This window comes from Syngnathus leptorhynchus, chromosome 22, assembly GCF_054491065.1.
Source record: "Syngnathus leptorhynchus isolate UIUO chromosome 22, UIUO_Slep, whole genome shotgun sequence".
Lineage (NCBI taxonomy): Eukaryota > Metazoa > Chordata > Actinopteri > Syngnathiformes > Syngnathidae > Syngnathus > Syngnathus leptorhynchus.
The window spans coordinates 2755498-2778354 of NC_141216.1; the positions used below are offsets into that span (position 1 = coordinate 2755498).

The window sequence follows — 22857 nt, forward strand, 5'->3', positions numbered from 1 at the left end:
TGCTGCTTCTTTTTCTTGCTGATGTCGACAATATACCAACAGGTAAAAGTTCATCTTGGATCAAGTTTATGTAAAAGCGGTAAGCCATAAAGAAAGTTGTACTCCCCCGAGAGATCATTATTGCTTTGCTGCTGCTTCACAGTACATCTCCATCCTGGACCCTTTTCAGCACCTTGTTGGGATACACGTGAAGCTAATAGAAAGGGAAGGCTGAGGATTCATCAGTGATGGACCTTTTGGGTCTACGGCTTCTGTCGCTTCTTCTGCTCTTTCAAGGGATTCACTCAGTTGGAGGTAGAAGATGATTGCTATTTTTAGATGACAGTTTTAAAACTGCTGGGTCAGAAATTGGATCGATGAATTCCCCCCTCCCAGAATTATTTCTCTCTTTTTTTCTTTTTTGTTTTTTTTAATTAACCCAAGTTCCTGAGTCGGTCCAATTTTTAACCTATCAGTTGTAAAAACGTGTCGGGACATGCAAAATGTTATATTGCATCATTCTTGTACTTCTCAATGTGCTTTTGCTGAAACATAAATCATTTTGTTCAATCACAACGAAATGTATATTGATTTAGATACAACTACAATTTTTTGCATTGTTTTTCAAAACATTTGAACTGCGACATGATGTTGATGACTGTTACAATAATTGCAAATTTGCGGTGCGTGTATATCACTCATCTCAACTTTATTTGTTCACGCACTTAAAACAACCACAGTGCTATATATTTTTTTTAAACTAAAACAACCATGCCAAAGAATAAAAACTCATTTGAAGAAAAAGCAGCCGGTTGACATCCAAAACAAAGTTCATCATGTGTTGCGCACTTTAATGGAAATGTTGAATTTTCGCAGCTATTTTGTTGCCACTTTGTATAAAAGCTTGACCGCTGTTTACACTTGTGTGTTTTTGCGCTTAACAGATCCAAAGTGCACTTATTACATTTTGCTGATTCAGTTTGACTATTGACCATAAAGATCATTCACGGTGGAGAATGAACTCCCCAAATCACATGTTTTGAGTGTGAAACCGTCATAAAGCGCACTTGTAAACGCAGCGCCATAAACAAGGCAAATGAAAAACTCGGAAATGTTATCTTGTAAAAATGGACGTTTTGTGTGTTTTCTTGCAGGGAGTTGTGGAAGCGAGGAGTTTCAGTGCACCAATGGACAATGCATAGACACCGCCTGGAAATGCGATGGAACCAAAGACTGCACGGATGACTCGGATGAGCTCAACTGCCGTGAGTTTTCATGCATCCATTTTATGAGGAGTTAAGTGTCATGTAACAATATTCCATTGCTTTTTTGTTTTGTTTTTGTTTGCCTTGACAGCGCCTCCATCATGCAGCTCACAGCAGTTTAAATGTGTGACCGGCGGTGAATGCATCGCGCTGGAATTTGTCTGTGATGGCGAGAAGGACTGCAAGGATGGCTCGGATGAAGAAAGACAATGTGGTATGAAGGGATAGAGTGTGAGCACATTCTTCTATGATTCCAGTTTGAATTTCCACTACTTGTATTCAGACGGGCGAACCTGCAGCCCAAACCAGTTTACCTGTCGGGAGGGCCAGTGCATTCCTGGCAAATACAAATGTGACCATGTGAAGGACTGCGTGGACAATTCTGATGAAAACAATTGCAGTGAGTATAAATATAATTAGCATGTATGATTTATTATGACATTTTCTGAGCCCATATTTTAATAAAATAAAAATGGAAAAGGATATTTTAGTGTAATGTCATTTGATGTAGATATGATCCAGATGTAATCAAGTTTTTTTTTCTTCTGCAGATTACCCACAATGCACTGAGAAGAAGTGTGCCAATGGGGCTTGTTACAACAACTCTCAGCATTGCAATGGACTCCAAGACTGCCGAGATGGTTCGGACGAATATAACTGCAGTAAGTAAAAAAAAATAAAAAATAGCTTCATATTGATCCCAACAAGACCACTGGGAACTATGCAGATCTTAGCCACGGTCAACTTAATCCAATTTCCGCGAATAACAAGAAAAGTAATTGTGGTGAGAAGTTTTCCAATAGGTAGCGATAATTGGTAGCAACTTTCAGCAGCTCTGCAAACAACTACCAAATAAAAAATGTGAACTCAAACTTTCCCTTATTAATTCTGCTTTACAGCTGTCAATCATTGCTCCACCCACGAATATCAATGTGCCAATGGCCTTTGCATCCCCAACTACTTCTTATGCGACCACTGGGACGATTGCGGGGACAACAGTGACGAGCAAGGCTGCGGTAAAACCACGCGAGAGGAACATTCAAATGTTCAGGTTGCTGGAGCGCCGATAGACCTCAAATGACATTTTCCTGCCCGTTTTTCTCTTGCAGTGTATCGGAGCTGTCGCGGCGATGAGTTCACGTGCACCGATGGCCGTTGTATTCCTCAGTACTGGGTGTGTGACAAGTTCAATGACTGTGGGGACAATAGTGATGAAAAAGGATGTGGTAAGCAATGAACGCTCAATTTTATTTCTCGCTTTCATCCGTGCGCGTTGACAATAAACGATGTCGCTCGCAGACAGCAACTCCCGTGATTGTTACCCCGGCGAGTGGGGCTGCCCGGGCTCCACGGCTTGCATACCGGTGGGGAAGGTTTGTGATGAGAAAGCAGATTGCCCTGGCGGAACAGATGAAACGAACTCCGCTATTGGGAAGAATTGCAGTAAGATTTGAAGTTTCACACACTTGACAAAGTTTCCGCATTTAATTTTCATAGGGCTCTAAAGCCATGGTCCAAAGATTATCGACATTGTCCGTTAATGCCCCCATAAGCATTTCGAATCCGGTAGCTGCTGAAGTTTTTATACGATAACAGCTTTCAATGTTACTTTGCAAACGCTTGGTATAACATTAACCTTTCTCCAGGATGGAACTTGTTAATTGCTTTCAAACGCAGGGTTGGATAGCCATAATTTAACCAGCAAAGAATTATAATGACACCTCTGCAGATGATTAGAGGCATTTCACAAGATGCGTCAGTAAACTGGACTTTTATCGACGTCGCCCGCAGGCCTGGAGCACTGCTCAACCTTGAGCTGCGAGTTTCTATGTCACGTATCGCCGGAAGGAGGCGCTTGCTACTGCCCTGATGGTTTCATTGTAGGCAATGACAGTCGCTCCTGTGTAGGTAAGATGAGACCATGTGGATGCGGCTGCTGCTGCGTGCATGCATAGCTGGAGAGTTGACTTTTATTCTTATAGACTACAATGAGTGTCAAATCTGGGGGATCTGCGACCAAATATGCGAAAACCGGCCCAACGCGTACCGCTGCAGCTGCGCCGCCGGATATTTCTTGGAACAGGGTCACATCTGCAAGGCCAATGTGTCAGGTACTCACTGCCACGTATTTTGAAATCTAGATTGAAGTTGACACTTTTGTCAGGTCTTTTAAATAAAGAAGATAGCAAGAACAAAAACTAGCCATGATTCCATAGCATTTACAGCGCACAACATACATGACAAGTACATGAAAAAAATGAACTTTAAAAAAGTAAAAAATGACGCCTGTGTCCGACGTTTTTTTTTCCCAGGTGGAATGCCACACCTCATTTTCACAGACGGAGGCGATGTGATGATGGCAGACGTACACGGGCGCAACGTCCGAACATTGGTGCCCGCTCAGGGGAAAAGTGTAGTTGTCGGCGTGGCGTGCCACCAGTACAGTGAGACCGTCTTCTGGAGTGACACGTACAACAAGAAGGTGAGCCCCCACCTGCCAGCCGAATTTCAAATCAAGCTATTTCCATCTTTTTTTTTTTTGCTGCCAGGTGTATTCTGCCAACTATAACGGCGGAAACATTAAGGAGGTTCTGACCACGGCAGTTCACAACGTGCAGAATCTCGCCGTGGACTGGATCAACTTTAAGCTGTACGTGTTAGAGGCGGCAGTGGAGCGCATCGACATGTGCGACTTTGACGGAGGGAATCGGGTCACGCTGGTTGCTGAAAACCTGCAGAGTCCTCACGGCCTCGTCCTGGATCCCACAGTGGGGTGGGTTGACAATGGAAATGTTTTTTTTTTTCCATTTAGTTGAAATGTTTGAATTTTATTTCGTTGTATTTGTTGTTGGATTGAAATCTTAGTGTGGTTTATTTTCCATCTGCCTTTGCAGTTACATGTTCTTCACCGACATGGGCGTCAGTAAAAAGGAGATGAAGCTAGAACGGGCTTTCATGGACGGTAGTAACCGCGTGGAGTTGGTGAAGACCCGGCTGGGCACCCCGACCGCCTTGAGCATCGATATCGTCACAAAGAGGCTCTACTGGACCGACAGCCACTTTGACACCGTGGAAACGGTCACCTATCACGGTTTACACAGGTAAGCGTCACGTTGGGATCGCTTCAGCTTGTCATTTACTTGTGGTGTTGTGAACAGGAAAGTGGTGCTTAACGGTGGAACCCAGGCTCCGCATCCTTTCGGGATGGCTGTCTTTGAGAACCATGTTTTCTTCACCGATTGGACCAAGATGGGAGTGGTGAGAGCCAACCGCTTCAACGGCAACAGCCCGGCGCTCCTCTATCGCACGGCCAAGAAACCTGGCCATATTGTCGTCTCACACTCGGTGCTGCAGCCCATCGGTAAGCGCCGGTCCTGCCTTTAAACCCGCCTGGCCTGAATAATTTCATCTCCTCCCACAGTGATGAACCCCTGTGGCCGTCACAACGGCGGCTGTCAGCAAATTTGCGTCTTGAGCCACCGCACCGACAATGACGGTCTGGGCTACCGCTGTAAATGCCGCCTCGGGTACGACTTGCAGGACGACCTTCGGACTTGCTACAGTGAGTTTGTGATTGGGGATAATCACCTGATTTTTTTTTTTTTTTTTAAATAATTGCAATTGTTCAAAACACATTTACTAACAACAAACTTTTACGAGCAGAGGTGAAGAACTATTTGCTGTTGGCCACCTCCATGGCCGTGCGAGGGATCCCGCTCTCCTTTTCCCTCCAGGAGGACATCACCCTACCCCTCACAGGGCTAGCTTCGTCCTTCTCCGGCTCTGCTGTGGAATTTGATGGAAACGAGGAGGCGCTTTTCTACAACGACAGGTCCCGGGGCATTATTTATAAGTCCAACCTCAATGGAACTGGTAAGTATGCGTTATAGAAAAGTGCACGAGATGGATCTCCACTCACACCGAGAATGTACATTTTATATGTAGTAGTATTTTAGTGTGTTTCATATATTGGATTTTGTTAGCTGTGTGTGTGTGTGTGTTCCTAGTAAAGTGGCTAGTATATTCATAATTCTTTGCATTCCTTTTTGGGACAACAATACTCTCGTTCTTTTTTCAGTTCAGCAGATTTTGACAGGTTACAGAGCTTCGTCCGTCGACGCCATGGCCTATGACTGGACCTCCAAAGTTCTGTTCTGGACTTCAAGCTCCTACAGGTCGGTGACGGCCTTCAGAATCACTGACAAGTCGCGACGGGACGTCGTCACCGGAGTGAGGAGCCCAAAAGGAATTGCAATCCATCCTGGTGCTGGGTGAGTTGCATTTGGATCCAACACTTGATGTTCTTCCAAAACATACAGATGAACAAAAATGGCCGTTTGTGTCTGTGCGTAGTTACTTGTTTTGGTCCGACTGGTATCGCCCGGCCGTCATCATGAGGGCTTACCCCGATGGCAGCAATGCGGTACCGTTGGTCAATACAACACTGGGATGGCCGTATGGACTCGCGCTCGACTATGTGTAAGTGCACACTGAAAGCTTCCTACGTTTCTTCTCTTTCGGAAAAATTGCTTTACAATTTTTACATTTTGTCTTCAACAGACAAAACGGCTTATATTGGGTGGACGCCCTCTTGGATCAGATTGGCCACATTGACATTCAAGGCAACAACAGACAGACCTTCACCAATATCGGACAAATCACAAATCCTTACTCTCTGACTGTTTACTCAGGTCTGTTATTTTTCAACGCAACGTAAGCATTTTGGGAGATTAAAAGTTGAGCCATTTATTTGTACCCTGTAGACTACCTGTATGTGGCTGATACCAGGACCAGCGCGATATATAGATTGAGAAAACGGGATGGAGGAGGAAACATTATGATCAGACAAGGACTCAACGAAATCAAGAACATCAAGGCCTACACAGCCGACCTCCATAGTAGTACGTTTGCTGTCTTGTGAAAATTTAACGGCACGCGCGAGACGTGAGCCGACGTGGCTTTCGTTCTTCTCCTCGCAGGTATCGGTAGCCGTTGCAATTCGGTACCGAACGGACGTTGCAGTCACTTCTGCTTCCCGACGCCGTCCTCCGGCCGCGTGTGCGGGTGTCCCTACGGCATGAAGCTGCAGGCCAACCAGCAGGACTGCGTCAAGGACGACAGCGTCCCCCCGCCGGACAACAACTGCGGGGACTACTCTTTCGAGTGCGACGAGGGCCGATGTCGGCCCAACTCCTACCGCTGCGACGGCTACTTGGACTGCGTGGATCAGTCCGACGAGGCCAACTGCACCCATATCGGTGAGTTAACAGGAGATGTGCGACAAAAATGAGCCAGTAATATTTGGTCCACTGAAGTTTTGTCTACTTCCCGTCAGGAGCAACATGCTCGCCCTTTGCCTTCACCTGCAACAACAAGCACTGCATCCTGGCCGCGTGGCGCTGCGACGGCACGGACGACTGCGGCGACGGCTCCGATGAAGTCGGCTGTCCCACCAACGTCCCCCACACCTGTTCCGCCGACTCCTTTACCTGCGAAAACAACAGATGCATCTCTCCGGCGTGGCTGTGCGACGGCGACAACGACTGCGGAGACGGTTCCGACGAACACAACTGCAGTAAGTGGAATTGGGCCGTTATCGAAAAGTGGAGTCAGCAATAAAAACAAATTTGTGTGTTTTGCGATTCCTGATCTACGTGACGCACCTCATTTGATTTTTAAATGTCTTCCCACTTGGGATATTTGTCAGATTCCACCATCACAACCTGCGGCCCAGCCTACTTCCTGTGTCCCGACCATCGCTGCATATTCCAAAGCTACGTCTGCGATGGAGACCAGGACTGCTTGGATGGCTCGGATGAGGAAAACTGCGGTAGCAATAACTCCACTCGCCGTCGGAATCTGTTTAGTCGTGTGGCGCTAACACTTTCTTACAATTTCCTCCCGACAAAAGAGTTTTCCTGCGCCTCCTATGAGTTTGCCTGTGCTAACGGCGACCAGTGCATTAGCAGCAGTTATCGCTGCGATGGCGTGTTTGACTGCCGGGACCATTCTGATGAGCGAAACTGTCGTAAGTTGCTGACCTAAGACCATCAATGGCATGAATTAGATTGTCTTATAATGTGTGTGCTCCCCCCCCACCTCCCCACCAGCCACTCGCGGCCCAGGCTTGTGCCATGACAACGAATTCCAGTGTCAAACGGACGGATTCTGCTTACCGGATGACTGGGAGTGCGACGGCCATCCCGACTGCGAGGACGGATCGGACGAGCACGTCGGCTGCCCGCCCGTCACCTGCTCATCCAGCTACTTCCAGTGCCCAAACAAGATGTGCATTCCAAATTATTGGTTGTGCGACGGGGAAAACGACTGCCGGGACAACAGTGACGAGCAGAATTGTCCCACGCCGCCTTTTAAATGTCCCGGCGGTCAGTGGATGTGTCCCACGGACCAGGTGTGTATTCTACAAGATAAGGTCTGCGATGGTCAGAAGGACTGCCCGAACGGAGCCGATGAGTCGCCTATCTGCAGTGAGTTTTGCTCGCCGATCATTCTTCAGATTTCAAAGGCTTGATGGAAGCGTCACTCTTGTGTAAAGATGAAGAAGACTGCGCGCTGAACAACGGCGGCTGCAGCCACATCTGCTCTCAAGGACCGTTCGGAGCCGAGTGCAAATGCCCGCCGGGTTTCCAACTGCTGAACGACTCCAAGACGTGCGACGACATCGACGAGTGTCTCATCCCGGGCTTTTGTAGCCAACAGTGCTACAATGAGAGAGGAAGCTTCCGCTGTTACTGCTCTTTTGGTTACCTCCTGGAACCAGACGGGCGCACTTGCAAAGCTGTAGGTGAGCTTGGGTGTGGGAGAGGAAGGCTTGAATGTGTTCTGTAGGAGTCCCAAAATTGGCCACTTGAGTCTGACTGACTTCTGATGAATGACATTTCTTCTTCCTTTTTTAGACCCTCTGGCCGCTGTGCTCCTGGTAGCCAAGCGTAGCCAAGTCATCGCTTACAGCATCAACGCAAAGCCTCCCACCATCAGTCCCGTAGTGGGCGGTTCAAGCATCGTGACCGTTGACTTTGACCGAGTCACTTCCAGGGTGTACTGGGCAGACGCCACCCAGAAGAAGATCTGGAGTGCCTACCGGAATGGAACCGATCGACAAGAAGTACGTTTTTCCTTCTCGCTTTTGCAATGTTTTCAGACATACTTCAATTGCTTAATGACGACGACGTTGCTCCAGCTTTTCTCCAGCGGTTTGATGGTGCCAGAGAGCATCGCGGTGGACTGGGTGGCCAGAAACCTTTATTGGACCGACTGGGCCATGGAGAACATCGAGGTGTCCACTCTGGACGGTCGCTTCCGTAAAGTGCTCCTCAACCAAAACATTACAAGCCCCCGCGGCCTGGTTTTAGACCCTCGCAACCAGTAAGGAAGCATTAAGTTGACTTATCGCTTGAGTAATTGATTCAACATTTTCTGGTCACCCCACGCAGCACCAACCTCATGTTCTGGTCCGATTGGGGTCAGAATCCGAGGATCGAACGAGCCGACATGGATGGAGGCATGAGACAGGTTATCGTCAGTACAAAGATATACTGGCCCAACGGCTTGGCGCTGGACTACACCGCGCGCAGGGTCTACTTTGCCGACGCTTACCTTAAATATATCGACTACTGTGACTATGACGGCAAGAACCGCTATCAAGTTATGGCAAGCGACATGGTAGGTTCAATTCAAATCACATGGTCAGGATGGGAATCCGGTCAAACCTTTGTGGGCCCGCAGGTTCTTCAGCACCCGCACGGCATGACCATTTTCGAGGACAACGTCTTCTGGTCGGAGCGCTACACCGGCAAAGTGATGAGCACCAACAAGTTCCACGGTGGCAACGTGAGCGTACTGCTCAACAGCGTCTATCAGCCCATGGGCATCGTTATGGAGCATCCCATTAAACAGCCCGCAGGTGACCTATCGTAACCTCACTTGAGTGTCGCGCAGAGTTGTCGCTCAGCGGCCGGTTTGTTTGCAGGCCTCAATCCGTGCAAAGACCATCTGTGCAGTCAACTGTGCCTGCTGTCGGGCTTCAGGCCAAGATATTACACCTGCCACTGCCAGTCCGGATGGACGCTGGATAAAGATAAACGCACATGCAATAAAGGTGGAAAGTTTTATGATTGTTTCAGCTATTAAGAGTACTTGGAAGCGCCACTTTGCTTTTTAAGACACCACGTGTTTCCTCTGTCTCAGATAAAACCCCCTTCTTGACGGTGGCAAAAGATTCCGTGATTTTCGGGATCCCCCTGGACCCGGCCAACCCCTCCGACAACGCGATGCCGCCGGTGTCGGGCATCGGTCCGAGCGGCGACATTGACTTTGATGACCGGGAGCAGTTTATTTACTGGGTGGCATCATCAGTGAGTACTCGGGCATGCTGAACTTGGATATTCATTTTTCAACCATTTTGCTTTGTGTCATTCATGTTTCCTTCACATTTTGCCAGGGTTCCATATGGCGAGTGCACACCAACGGCACCAACAGGTCTCAGTTTGCGCCAGCCGCTCTCCTGGGTATGCCGTCTGGTCTGGCTTTTGATTGGATCAGCCGAATTATGTATTATAGCAACCCCACTGCTCCGTCCATCGAGGTACGAAGAACCAAGATGTGCTAAAGGCAGACAGTCTACATGCGTATAAATTCCAAATGCTTCATTCAGGTCATCCGAGTTGATGGAGAGCAGCACTACCGGAAAACTCTCATCACCTCTACCGGGAAACCAGAAGGCGTTGGACAACCTCTCGGAATCGCCTTAGATCCAGCAAGAGGGTAGAGCGTCGCTTGTATCCGAATTAAATGCTGTCGCAACGATCGAGCCAAATGATCAACCTTTGCAGGAAATTATTCTGGACGGACAAAGGGTGGTCAAACGGGGTTCCTCCTAAGGTGAGCAGCGCTGACATGGATGGGAGCAACGTCAAAAACCTCTTCACGGGCAACCTGGAAAACGTCGGCTACATCGCTGCCGATATTTCCACCAGGAAACTTTATTGGGGGGTGTCGGGCTCAGGAGTGGTACGTCGGTCTGTAATAAGATACAAAGACTGTGCGTGCTTGAGTTAACGTGCGCGCTTTTCTTCAGATCGAGAGCGGCACCATGGACGGGGCGAGCCGGGCGACAGTGGTCAGCGGCCTGTCTCACCCGTGGGGGTTGACTATCCACGAGAGCCATCTGTATTACACGGACCGTGACTTTGAGGTCATCGAGAGGGTGGACAAAGAGACGGGCGCCAATATGGTGGTGATGAGAAGCGGCTTGTCCAAACTGACCGCCATCAAAGTGCACGCCAGAGACAGTATGTGGATTAAAAGTTGACATTGCACAGGAGGTGGTTTTTAGCCCCACCCAATTGGCCTCCTGTTTACTTTAGACTCAGCAGGGACGGCAAACGCTTGCAGCTCCAACAACGGAGACTGTCCTCACCTCTGTCTGCCCAAACCCAACGAAAAACGGAGCTGCGCCTGCACCACAGGCTTCCACCCGACTCCAGACGGCTCCCGCTGCGAAGCGTTTGACTCCTTCGCCGTCGTCTCCACGCCCCGATACATCCGCGGCTTCCACATTAACAGCTCGGATCATTCTGAGGCCATGGTGCCCATCGGTGGATGTAGGTCGACTTGGACGCAACTCAAGATATTTTTCTGCCAAAGATGATAAATTGTTGAACTTTTATTTTGCAGCGTCTTACAACACTAAAGAGAATTTAGGCCTCCACATCGAGTCAGGTTACGTCTACTGGATTGACAATAGCAGCTCCACCTCTGTCAAGGGCATCTACAGGAGCAAAACTGACGGATCAAACTACCAAAAGGTGGTCTCCAGCGGCATTGGAAGAGGAGGCATCCAGGGACTCGCCATCGACTGGGTTGCTAGTATGAAATCCGACTATTATCTGCAAATCATATATGACATGTCATTTTTCTAAGACCAGATTCCCTCCCCAGACAATTTGTACTTCACCAACGCCTTTGACGTGGAGACCTTCCTGGAAGTGCAGGCCATCAACAAGTCCTACCGCCTGATCCTCTTCAAGTCCATCCACGACAGACCTCGCGACCTGGCCGTCAACCCCAAGCAGCGCTACCTTTTCTGGACCGACGGCGGCCAGATGCCTAAAATTGAGCGCTCGCTGCTGGACGGCACCAACCGCACCGTGCTGGCTTCGGAGAGTCTGCTCGCCCCTCGCGGCCTCACCGTCGACTACACCAACGACTTCCTTTACTGGACGGACGACGTTCTGGACATGATCTCTCGTATGGCTCCCGACGGCTCGCAGAGGCAGATTATCCGATACGGCAGTCGCTACCCGGCTCCTACAGGAGTCGCTATACTTGGTAACGTCATGCTGTGGGTGGATAAAAAACTTGGCAAACTCTATCAAGCCAGTAAACAGCCGGGAAATCTTAACCAATCAGAGGTAAGGGATGAACACAAACATAGGCTCTAATAGTTTATCCTCCCAAGTCAATTTTTTACCATTTTGGCAAAAATCACTTCTAACAAAGACCTGTGATGTCATCAGGTAATCCGAGACAACCTCGAGGGCGCGACGGACGTGGCCGTCTTCGACCCTCACGTGCAGCCTTTAGCGGCCCACCAGGTGGGCTTCAACCCGTGCCACGAGGATAACGGGCGCTGCCAGCAATTCTGCTTCGCCATCCCCAACCAGGACCGGCCCAATTGCGGCTGTGCCCACGGCTCGCTCCTCGGTAATGGAGTAACGTGCGGTTACAAACAAGATGACTTTCTGGTTTTCACCACGGACTACACGCTCAACAGTATGAGGCTGGACCCCCAGGACCACAGCATTCCTTTCCCCACCTTTAACCTGGGCTACAACTTAATAGGTTTAGATTTTGACTACAAGGAGAGACGGGTTTTCTTCATCCAGTTCAACGGCTACGGCAGGAGCAAGATTGGCTACGTCACCACCACGTCCCCCAGTAGCGCGCCCACCATCATCGCGTCAAGTGAGTCGAGCGCTAATCTGAGTTGATACCACAACATTGAAACGGCGTGAATTTTCTGTCAGATTTGGACGACCCCGAAGGCTTGGCGTACGACTGGATCAACAAACGCCTCTACTACACCGACCTCTATCAAAAGAACGTGCAGTCGATCGGCTTGGACGGCGCCAACCGCACCATCATCGCCCACGCAAACCGTCCTAGGGGCATCATAGTCGACCCTTGCTACGGGTAAAATCTCCCGTCTTTTGACATTACAATGATCACGACATTCGAAATGACACCGCTCTCTGGCCCGTGCAGGTACTTGTACTGGACCGACTGGGCCATCCCTGCCAAGATCGAAAGAGCCACTCTGGGCGGGAACTTCCGAACCGCCATCATCAACAGCCGCTTGTCAACACCCAATGGCCTGGCTATCGACTTTGAGGAAAGGCTGTTGTACTGGGCTGATGCCTCACAGTACGTCTGCTAAAATCCTCGACCCAAGACCAAGTTGAATATTTTCTCAAAAACGTATTTTTGGTCTCTTGTCCTCTATAGAGATAAAATTGAGCGGTCCACCCTGACGGGCGCAAACAGGCAGGTGATCGTGCTGGGGGTCCAGTACCCCTTTGCCTTGACCGTCTTCAAGCAGGACATCTTCTGGACCGACTGGACGGACCGGGCCATCTTCAGGGCGGGGAAAGACGACGGTTCTGGCGTGGCGGTACTGGCCCAGGACCTTCAGTACCGGCCAAACGACATTCACGTTTATTCCGGGTCCAAGCAAGAGAGCTGCTCCAGTTCCTGCCTGCAGTTCAACGGAGGCTGTAGTCACGTGTGTGTACCTGGTAAGCAGCCCAATGTTAATTTTTCTACACAATGAATGTACACAATACACACAAGATCAATAAAAAAATAATTTCCTCCACAGGCCCAACGGGACCAGAGTGCCAATGTCCCCACGAAGGGAAGTGGTACCTGGCCAATAACGGCAAGGACTGCATCCGAGACAACGGCACGCGCTGCCAGCCCGAGGAGTTCACCTGCCTCAACGGCAAGTGCATCAAGGCCAGCTGGACGTGTGACGGCTTCAACGACTGCGGCGACCACTCGGACGAGCTGGAGAGGGTGTGCGGTGAGCGCCGACGGCTTTCGGCGATCCTGCGACAGAAAGCAAAAGTTAATTTCCCCTTGTCCACCCCGCAGCTTTCCACACCTGCTCGAGTAATGAGTTCACCTGCGACAACGGCCGCTGCGTATCGCTCAGCTACACTTGCGACTACACGGACGACTGCGGCGACAATAGCGACGAGCGGGGCTGCCCTTTCCCCACTTGCAACTCCGACTCGGAGTTCACCTGCAACAACGGCCGCTGCATCGCCGCCGACTTTGTTTGCGACGGCTACAACGACTGCAAAGACAACGCCACCTCGGATGAAATCAACTGCCGTGAGTCCATTCCTTTCTGTGCGGTGACGCCATGACCTTAGAGCAGAAAATAAAACATCATTGGAATCCACCCCTCAATACTGCAACTGCTATTTAATCTGCAATTTTTTTAAGGTTGTCTTAGATAACAGTAACTCAAATTTAAAAAAAATTGCTCATCCTAACTATTGTCCCCCTTCAGCTGACAGGCAGTGTCCGTCGGGCAAGGTCAAATGCGACAACACCAACATCTGCATCTACCCCGATAATCTCTGCGACGGTTACAACAACTGCGGCGACAACAGCGATGAGAATCCTCTCTTCTGTGGTAAAGCCATTGATTCGCCAGGCCTCGTTTCAATTTGTTGCTGAGCCCTCAAGTTCAATTTGTGTTGCAATAGAGGGCCGCACCTGCCCCCCGAATAAGTTCCAGTGCGACGCCGGCAAGTGTATCCCCCAAGAGTGGGTGTGTGATACCTACAAGGATTGCAAGGATGGCACTGATGAACCTCCTTCCTGCGGCAAGTTCATTTCAGCGTAATCATAAAAGTTTCACCAGCATAGGAAAGACATTTTCCAAGTGTTGTGTTCTTTTACAGAGCATCAGGTGCACACTTGCAGCGCCAGCCAGTTCACTTGTACCAACGGAAACTGCGTTCCTCAGTCGATAGTGTGTGACGGCAACAATGACTGCTGGGACAACAGCGATGAGGCTCCTGAGCTGCAGTGTGGTCAGATATTAGGATTTAAAAAATATATATATCCTGTGGAATCTCAATTCAAAATGAGAAGGGGTTATATATATCATCGATTTTTGTTGTTGTTTTTGTTTCCTACAGGCCAGCGTACGTGCAGCTCTAACCAGTTCACCTGCCCGACTTGGCTGCCGGGTCACCCGCGCTGCATATCCTTCAACTTCGTGTGCGACGGTGACAAAGATTGCGCGGACGCGGCCGATGAGCTCCAAAACTGCCCGAATCGGACCTGCCACATGAATGAGTTTGCCTGCGCCAACGGCCTTTGCATTTTCCTTCCCTATCAGTCAGTAGAGCACCATGTAAAAGATCCATTGAGGTGACCGAGGAGCATTTTGGCCACTTTTTTCTCACCCTCCTCAGCTGCGACCGCGTGAACGACTGCGGGGACGGCAGCGACGAGCTGGGCTGCACCTACGACACGTGCGCCACTTCCCAGTTCACCTGCGGCAACGGCGCCTGCATCTACGCCTCTTACATCTGCGACGGCGAGAACGACTGCCTGGACGGCTCGGATGAAGCGGCCAGCCTGTGCGTCACGCCGCAACCCACGTGCGCGCCTCATCAGTACATGTGCAAGTCGGGCCAGTGCATCGACGCAAAGAACGTGTGCAACGGAGTCAAGGACTGCCCGGACAACAGTGATGAGAAAGGCTGCGGTGAGAAAGCAGCTACCAGTGATGATGTGATGAGAAAGACAGAATTTGATTCCCATTTTTCTTCACGTAGGAATCAACGAGTGCCTCAATCCCGCCGTCCACCAGTGCGCCCAGCAGTGCACTGACACGCCCACCGGTTACTTCTGCTCCTGCAACCCCGGCTACCGTCTGATGGCCGACGGCAAAGCCTGCGAGGACGTGGACGAGTGTCTGACCACTCCGTCCGTCTGCAGCCAGATCTGCGACAACACCGCCGGCTCCTATCACTGCAAATGCGCGCCGGGATACCTGCGGGAGCCCGACGGGCGCAGCTGCCGTCAGAACAGCGGCATCCAGCCTTACCTGCTGTACACCAACCGCTACTACATCCGCAACCTGACCACGGACGGCTCCCAGCTGAGCGTGGTGCTGCAGGGGCTCTCCAACGCGGTGGCGTTGGATTTCGACTATTCGGAGAAAAGCCTTTATTGGTTCGATGCAGGGGTGGGGAAGATTGAGCGCGTGCGTTTTGACGGGAGCCGCAGGCAGGTGGTGGTGGACAACGGCGTCCTGGGAACAGAGGCCCTGGCGCTCGACTGGGTGGGCAGGTGAGGAAACAGGAGAAATGAAAAGTAGAAGAACCGAAGCTAAAACCAAGGCGAACGGATTCATTGGTTGTACAGGAAGCTGTACTGGGCGGACGGGTACTACGGCTCCGTTCACGTGATGGAGCTGGACGGGCGCTACATGAAGAAGCTGATCTCCGGCCACTTCACGGATGGAAACCACACTTACGTCGTTAGCCGACCGCGGGCTGTGGCTGTCAACCCTAAATATGGGTACTGAGACTGGCTTCATCCTCCGTTAGTCAAGTCATTATAATGTGTTCTAAGTATTATACAGATGGCTGTACTGGACCGACTGGGCAGACACTCCTTACATCGGCCGAGCAGGCATGGACGGAAGCAACGTCAGCGCCATTATAACGACCAAGCTGGAGTGGCCCAACGCTCTGACCATCGACTACACCACCAATAAGATTTTCTTTGCCGACGCCCACCTTAACTATCTGGAGTAAGTCCGCGATCTCCCGAGCGTACGTCACTCTCGCTTTCACTCGACTCCTTCGCAGCTTCGCAGACATGGATGGCAAGAACCGACACCGAGCCCTCGCCGGCACACTGCCGCACGTCTTTGCCGTGTCGCTCTTTGAGGACTCGCTCTTCTGGACGGACTGGAACACGCACTCGGTGGAAAAGGCTCACAAGTACACCGGTCAAGGGCGCGTGGTCATGGGCAACAACACGCACCGGCCGTATGACCTTCACGTGGTCCACCCTTACAGGCAACCGCCAAGTGGGATTGTTTGCCTTCTTTCGCCATCTTTGAAATGTGGCAAAGCCGCAGCTTTGAATGCGGTTCTTCCGCAGGTGAAAACCCGTGCTCGTCCCACACCCTGACCTGCAGTCATCTGTGTTTGATTGCACCCGGTGGGCAGAGCGCCACCTGCGAGTGTCCCGATCACTACATTGGAATCTCTGTGGGCTTCAAGATCCAATGCGTTGCCGACTGCTCCAGCACGCAGTTCCGCTGCGGGGACAACGAGCGGTTTGTGTCCTAGATGGCTTTGGAATATCGACACAACGCAATGGATCTTCATTCATCCCGCTGTCGATCTTTCAACGGCAGATGTATTCCAATATGGTGGAAGTGCGACGGCCAGTCGGACTGCGGCGACGGCTCCGATGAACCCCAAACCTGCCCCCCTCGTTATTGTCCCATCGGCCGCTTCCAGTGTCGCGATGGGAACTGCACGTATCCCGGCTTCCTCTGCGACGCACACCCAGATTGTCCCGACGGTTCCGACGAGGACGCCGCTCTCTGTAGTATGTCCGAGAACGTGAACTTGAGCTCATGTGGATTTTGGGCTCGGGAGGCAAACGTCTTTTTTGTGGCTTTAGGCGACCATCGGTGTGAGCAAAACCAGTTCCAGTGCGAGAACAAAATGTGCATCCCCACGTCGTGGCACTGCGACGGCGTAAAGGACTGCTCGGACGGCAGCGACGAGGACGCCGAGACGTGCGCGCAGCGGACCTGTCAACCGGGACAGTTCCAGTGTGCCAATGGCAAATGTCTACCGTCGAGCTACGTGTGCGACGCGCAGGACGACTGCGGCGACGGATCCGACGAACCTTACGAGACCTGCAGTGAGTCAGGCGGATAAGGCTCGGTGCTTTTCCTCCCTTAGCGACACCTCTGATCTCCCCCTCCCAGTGGGCCCTGATTACAAGTGTGACGAAACCGAGTTCTCCTGCAAAACAAACTACCGCTGCGTTCCTCAGTGGGCCCGATGTGACGGCACCAACGACTGCATCGATAACAGCGACGAGCAAGGCTGCGGTCAGTACCGCGGCTCGGTCGTGGGTACAAATATCCTTTGTGCTGATGGGTTGTTGTTTTTTTCGAACAGAGGAAGTGACCTGTGACCCCCTGGGCGACTTCCGTTGTGACAACCATCGCTGCGTCCCCATTCGCTGGAAGTGCGACGGCAGCAACGACTGCGGCGACGGCTCGGACGAGAGGAACTGTCGTACGTGACCTTTGCACAAATAGCCCTCGCGTTGGGTTTCAAAGCCGCGACGCCGCTGGCTGACTGCTCTTTCTAGAGCCGAGGCCTTGCTCAGAGAGCGAGTTCCGATGCGACAACCAACAGTGCATCCCCGGGAAGTGGGTGTGTGACCACGACAACGACTGCGGCGACAACTCGGACGAACGAGACTGCGGTGAGACGCACCTCGGCAAAACAACCGCACGCGGAGAACGTCTCCCGCTGTCCCAATATTTTTGCCCATAACGGCTTCCCCTTTTCCAGAGTTGCAGACGTGTCGGCCGGGCACGTTCCAGTGCGACTCGGGTCATTGCGTGCCCGCCGTGCTGCAGTGCGACGGTCGCCCCGACTGTCAGGATCTATCGGATGAGACCGGCTGTCGTAAGTTGACGCCACAAAAGTCACGGCACCCGTCAAAGCGACTCATCATTTCAACTGTGTCATCTGCCGCACAATCTTAGCCACGCGTTACCCCGGAGGCCGATGGTGCCCTCACGGCCAATTTGAGTGCGCCAACCATCTGTGCGTGAACACGGCCTGGGTTTGCGACGGCACCGACGACTGCGGGGACCGATCTGACGAGCAGCTCGCTTTATGCCGTGAGATTCGCCGTCAGCAAACGGTCTTAGCGGAGCAATATCACGTACAGCGCACGCGCTATTTTAAACAGTGAACATCACGTGCGAGATGCCGTCTCGATTCCGTTGCGCCAACGGCTACTGCGTCTACTCCGGCCTGCTCTGCAACCAGAAGGACGACTGCGGAGACGGCAGTGACGAGAAGGAGGAGCTTTGTACGACGATAATGTTCACGGTCCACTATTCGGATCGATTCGAATATTACGAGATGTCCTTTTGTCAGGCCGCCCACCCACGTTGGCCCCCTGCACGCTCGACCAGTTTAAATGCACCAACGGCCACTGCGTGCCGTTACCTTACGTGTGCGACCACAACGACAACTGCGGCGACCGCACCGACGAGTTGGGCTGCAGTAAGTAACACAAGAATGGTTCCGCTTGCTCGGACCGCCCCGTAGAAACCGATCCTGCTATTGTGACGCTGCGCCAAAATGTCTCAAGTCGTCTTTTGGATGTAGATTTTGGCCACGACCGCAACTGTGAGGAGAAGCGGTGCCAGCAGCTATGTACCAATTTGAACGGCACGGGATTCATCTGCTCATGCAGCACCGGATACACCGTGGACCCGGACAACACTTACACTTGCTTGGGTGCGCACAAACTGCATCATGATGTGTCTCGATAAGACCTCGTCCTTACAAAAAACTCCCTCTGGCAGACGTCAACGAGTGCGAGGTCTTCGGCACCTGCCCTCAGCTTTGCAAGAACACCAAGGGCGGCTACGACTGCGAATGCGCCCCCGGCCACCGAAAAGTGGGCAACGGCAACATGTGCGAGGTCGAGGGTGAGCAAAGTCCCCAGAGCAGGCCACGCTAGCGAGGAAACGTCACATATTTGCCCTCCTTTTGTCCACTAGGCGCCGCTCCCATGCTGCTTCTACCCGAGAGCATCCGCATCCGGAGGTTCAACCTGCAGACGGAAGGCTACCACGACTTCATCCGGGAGGCCGAACGCATCGTGGCGCTGGACTACGACTGGGACCACAACAACACCGGATTCAGTGAGTTGAGAGGGAAGGAGGAGCAAAAGCACTTTTGGACGTCACCTTGTCGATGCCGTCCATCAGGTATGGTGTACTTCACCGTGGCCAGCAAGGACTCGGCACCGGGCGCCATCAAGAGAGCTTACATACCATCGGTGGATGATGGGAACAACAACGTGGGCGCCGCCGTTGACCTCGGTATTAAGTACATCACCAGACCGGATGGTATCGCTGTAGACTGGGTGGGAAGGTGAGTTGTGTTGTCTTTCTGCACAATGGCAGTCCACTTACATTTAGAAACACACATAATTTCTTTTTCTAGGAATTTGTACTGGGCTGACTCCAAGCTTGGGAGGTTAGAGGTGGCCATGTTGGATGGTCGCTATAGGAAGCACCTAGTCAATGCGGATTTGGGCCACCCGTCTGCTGTCGCGGTCAACCCACGATTGGGGTAAGAGCCGAGATAGCGGAAGTGTGAAATGGACAAAAAGCAATCATGAATTCTAAATGAGATCTGTTTGTGCAGGATGTTGTACTGGTCCGACCGCGGGGAAGCAGCCAAGATTGAATGTTCCTGGCTGGACGGTCAAGAGCGGAAAGTCCTAGTGGAGCAAAACATGGGCTGGCCCACCGGCCTGTCTGTCGACTTCACCAACAATGACAGAATCTACTGGTCCGACTCCAAGGAGAACCGCATCGAGTCGGTTCTGCCGTCAGGGGAGGACCGCAGAACGGCTGTCTTTATTGGTAAGAACAGTCATGAAAAAAAAACCTAACCCCAATAAGATTTCAGCCAATAAGCCACACATGGAATTTGAAATTTTGCCCATAGACGTGAGAAACCCGTTGAGCGTGAACGTGTTCGAGGACCACGTTTACTGGAGCACACAGGAGAAAGGCGAAGTGTTCCGGCAAGACAAGTTTGGCGGCGGGACCAAAACCAAGGTCCTGACGGTGGGGCCCTGGCTGAGCCACATTTCTATTTACCAGGAGCAGCGATACAACTCCATTGGCAGTAAGGCACCCAGAAGCTCACGGACGCCTTTTGTGAATCTTAAACGTGACCTTCTTCATCCCCCGCAGTGAAGAATCCATGTAAGGCAACGTGCAGTCACCTGTGTCTGCTACGCCCAGGTGGCTACACGTGCGCCTGTCCCCAAGGCACCCAATTCGTCCCTGGAAGTAACACGCAGTGCGATGCCGGTCGGTAGTCACTTTTCATCGTGGCTTTTGATTTGTTGCTGGACAACTGAGCGAACGTCTGCCATTTTGCAGGCTTTGAGCCTCCGCCCACTATGCCGCCGCCGTGCCAGTGCCAGAACGGCGGCACTTGCTACTTTAACGACAACATGGCTCTCTGCAAGTGAGTGGAATCACGTTCCGTTTGGAAAACCAATCACCGCCGCATTGTGTCCCAACGCTGTTTCTGTCTCCTCTGTCTTAGGTGTCCTCCAGACTGGAAGGGCCAATATTGCCAGACGAGCGTCTTTACCGCTGTGGCCTCATCAAGTACGTTGAAATTAATAGAACAGCACTTGCACGCTAGCTGCTAATTTCGCTCACCGTGTGTTCTCCTCGCCGCAGTCGGCATCGCCATCGGCGTGACGGTCATCATCTTGCTTCTGCTGGTTGTGCTGGTTTACGCTGCTGGGAAGAAGTCCAACATAGTGGAGAGACTCCGGCTCAACCTTCCTTCCATGCCAGCCGTGCCTTCAGTGCCCAACATTGCTTTCTTTAGGTGAGTTCTTAGATGTCACTTTTAGTCTTCCATTGTATACATATTTTTGTATTCTAGTATTACAATTGAATGAATTGCTCCTACGTTACTGTCATTCAGAAAAAGTCCAGCTCCAAACGCATCCAATTTCGAAGACCCTGAACCAAGGCAGAATTCCGAGGCGGTAAGGCATAAAGAAACACTCTGTGGTGCTTTAACGGCAAATGGCTTATTATACAGTTGGCCTTTGCTTTTTCACGCCACGTTCAAACCTCCGTCCTTGTGTCAGGTTCCGTGTATGTCCTTGGAGGAGACGGAGCGGAAGAGTTTTGACAATCCCGCCTATGTGAATGGACTGCAAGGTGGCGCTAGAAGCGCAGCCACCACTCCGCTCACTCCCAATGAAACGAGCCAGGTCAATACACGTTCTGCTGCGCACACTCTTCCGGTTAGTTTGGGTTAGGGTGGTGATGAGCCCACGCGTGACCAAAGCTGCGATGTCCAACGAGGATCCTCACTCCTCCTCGTGCATACAAACGCAGATTTATTTCTCCATATTGGTCCAGGTCTTTTTACTTTCTGGATTTGTGTTGTGCGATTGAATTGTTTGTATGTGCGGATGTCGCAGGACGCCTTTGAAAACCCGGTGTATAGCTCTGAGACTGAAATCGCCGACGTGCCTTCTCCGCCCGCTGCCTCAAATGCCCAGGTAACCATGAAGACGCCTGGCAAAACGTTTGAATAGCCAGTCAATAAAACAAAAGCTGAATTGTTTTATTTCATGACCCTGTGTGCAGATTTCTAATTTAGTTTGATTTCTTGGCAGAGCTTTGAGCCTGTACAGGGTGACGGATTTGTGTCTTTCAAAAATCCAATCTACACGGTTAGTGTGTAAAAGAAGTTTGTTGTTTCTTTCATCATCTATAATAATCATGGCCTGTGCTCATATTTTTCTAATCGCAGGAGAACGAGGGTTCGTTCAAAGATGATTCTGACGTCTAATGCTGCCAACATTTCTCAGGCGGCATCAGAACACTGAAAAGTCTGAAATTATTTTGTACTTGTACTCGACATGGAATATTTCAAATCTGCAAATTTGTAAAATAAGTCATGCATTTAGTTAGATCAAAGTGTCATGCTATTTTTTGTTTTATTATGAATGATCTCAAATTGTATATTGTGATTCTTGTTCATTTCAACCATTGTCCTTGTTTTTTAAGCTAAAAGTCTGTTGCCATTCGATTCAACCAAACAAACATGTTGTCCTTGCTAAATGATGACTAAAAGCAATAAAAGAGAAATAGAAGACAGATTGTTTTACTGGTGCACAAAATGAGCCGTGCATGAACATCACCTTGTTCAAAGAACAAAAGCAACACAATGCATGATATTAAAATGTTTTTTTTCCCTTCAATTAATTGTCAGAACCCTGTTTTTTTCTCTTCAACTTAAGAAAGGGTATAAGCTACCGCAAGATGGCAGTGCCCCCATTCGCTCGTATGTAACCCAGCGTAAAGTGAACATGTCCATTTTTCATTTCGACCAGACGGCCTCTATGTACTCTACACTACCTAATGAAAAGGCCGACATTCCCCGGCAAAACGGTAGAACGGTTTATAACTTGACCAGGTGTTCGGGAGATCATGGTTCGGGCCCCGCACGAAGAAAACTTTAAACTAAATTTTGCATTATTACTCGGTTCTCCCGAACATAAGGCAAAAGCTTTATCCACCACACAAACACTGGTAGATTAGCATTATCTAGTATGCAAGTTGACATTTTAAAGTACACTTTCCAACAAAAAGCTGGAGTTTCGCAGCCAAAATGGCAAAGTGGTTTTTAACTTTACCCGGTGTTCGGGAGACCATGGTTCGAGCCCC

General features: G+C 50.7%; 1 protein-coding gene across 1 annotated transcript; it reads left to right on the top strand.

Moving 5' to 3' along the window:
• The first annotated feature begins 146 nt into the window (after positions 1-146).
• lrp2b (low density lipoprotein receptor-related protein 2b) lies at positions 147-22078 on the top strand. The gene is made up of 80 exons (XM_085903394.1): positions 147-294; positions 1134-1244; positions 1336-1458; positions 1528-1644; positions 1796-1906; positions 2144-2260; positions 2354-2470; positions 2544-2687; positions 3036-3152; positions 3227-3355; positions 3557-3726; positions 3794-4017; positions 4139-4345; positions 4403-4605; positions 4666-4806; positions 4908-5117; positions 5323-5515; positions 5598-5723; positions 5805-5935; positions 6008-6145; positions 6224-6502; positions 6580-6819; positions 6952-7074; positions 7156-7272; positions 7355-7732; positions 7801-8049; positions 8162-8370; positions 8446-8630; positions 8699-8927; positions 8991-9168; positions 9235-9363; positions 9453-9619; positions 9706-9849; positions 9919-10028; positions 10097-10274; positions 10342-10555; positions 10631-10867; positions 10941-11132; positions 11205-11677; positions 11783-12230; positions 12293-12458; positions 12531-12689; positions 12771-13060; positions 13144-13347; positions 13419-13661; positions 13843-13968; positions 14042-14161; positions 14240-14371; positions 14480-14681; positions 14759-15054; positions 15125-15641; positions 15717-15872; positions 15937-16107; positions 16166-16389; positions 16464-16641; positions 16723-16919; positions 16995-17240; positions 17308-17433; positions 17504-17623; positions 17700-17816; positions 17906-18022; positions 18103-18240; positions 18312-18434; positions 18503-18631; positions 18737-18868; positions 18937-19062; positions 19135-19278; positions 19345-19510; positions 19583-19711; positions 19787-20007; positions 20093-20275; positions 20344-20463; positions 20536-20623; positions 20705-20769; positions 20845-20998; positions 21098-21161; positions 21267-21392; positions 21606-21686; positions 21804-21860; positions 21941-22078. Exons 1-80 carry the CDS (start codon positions 228-230, stop codon positions 21977-21979), a joined length of 13767 nt encoding a protein of 4588 aa, XP_085759520.1. The 5' UTR covers positions 147-227; the 3' UTR covers positions 21980-22078.
• The last annotated feature ends 779 nt before the right edge of the window (positions 22079-22857 follow it).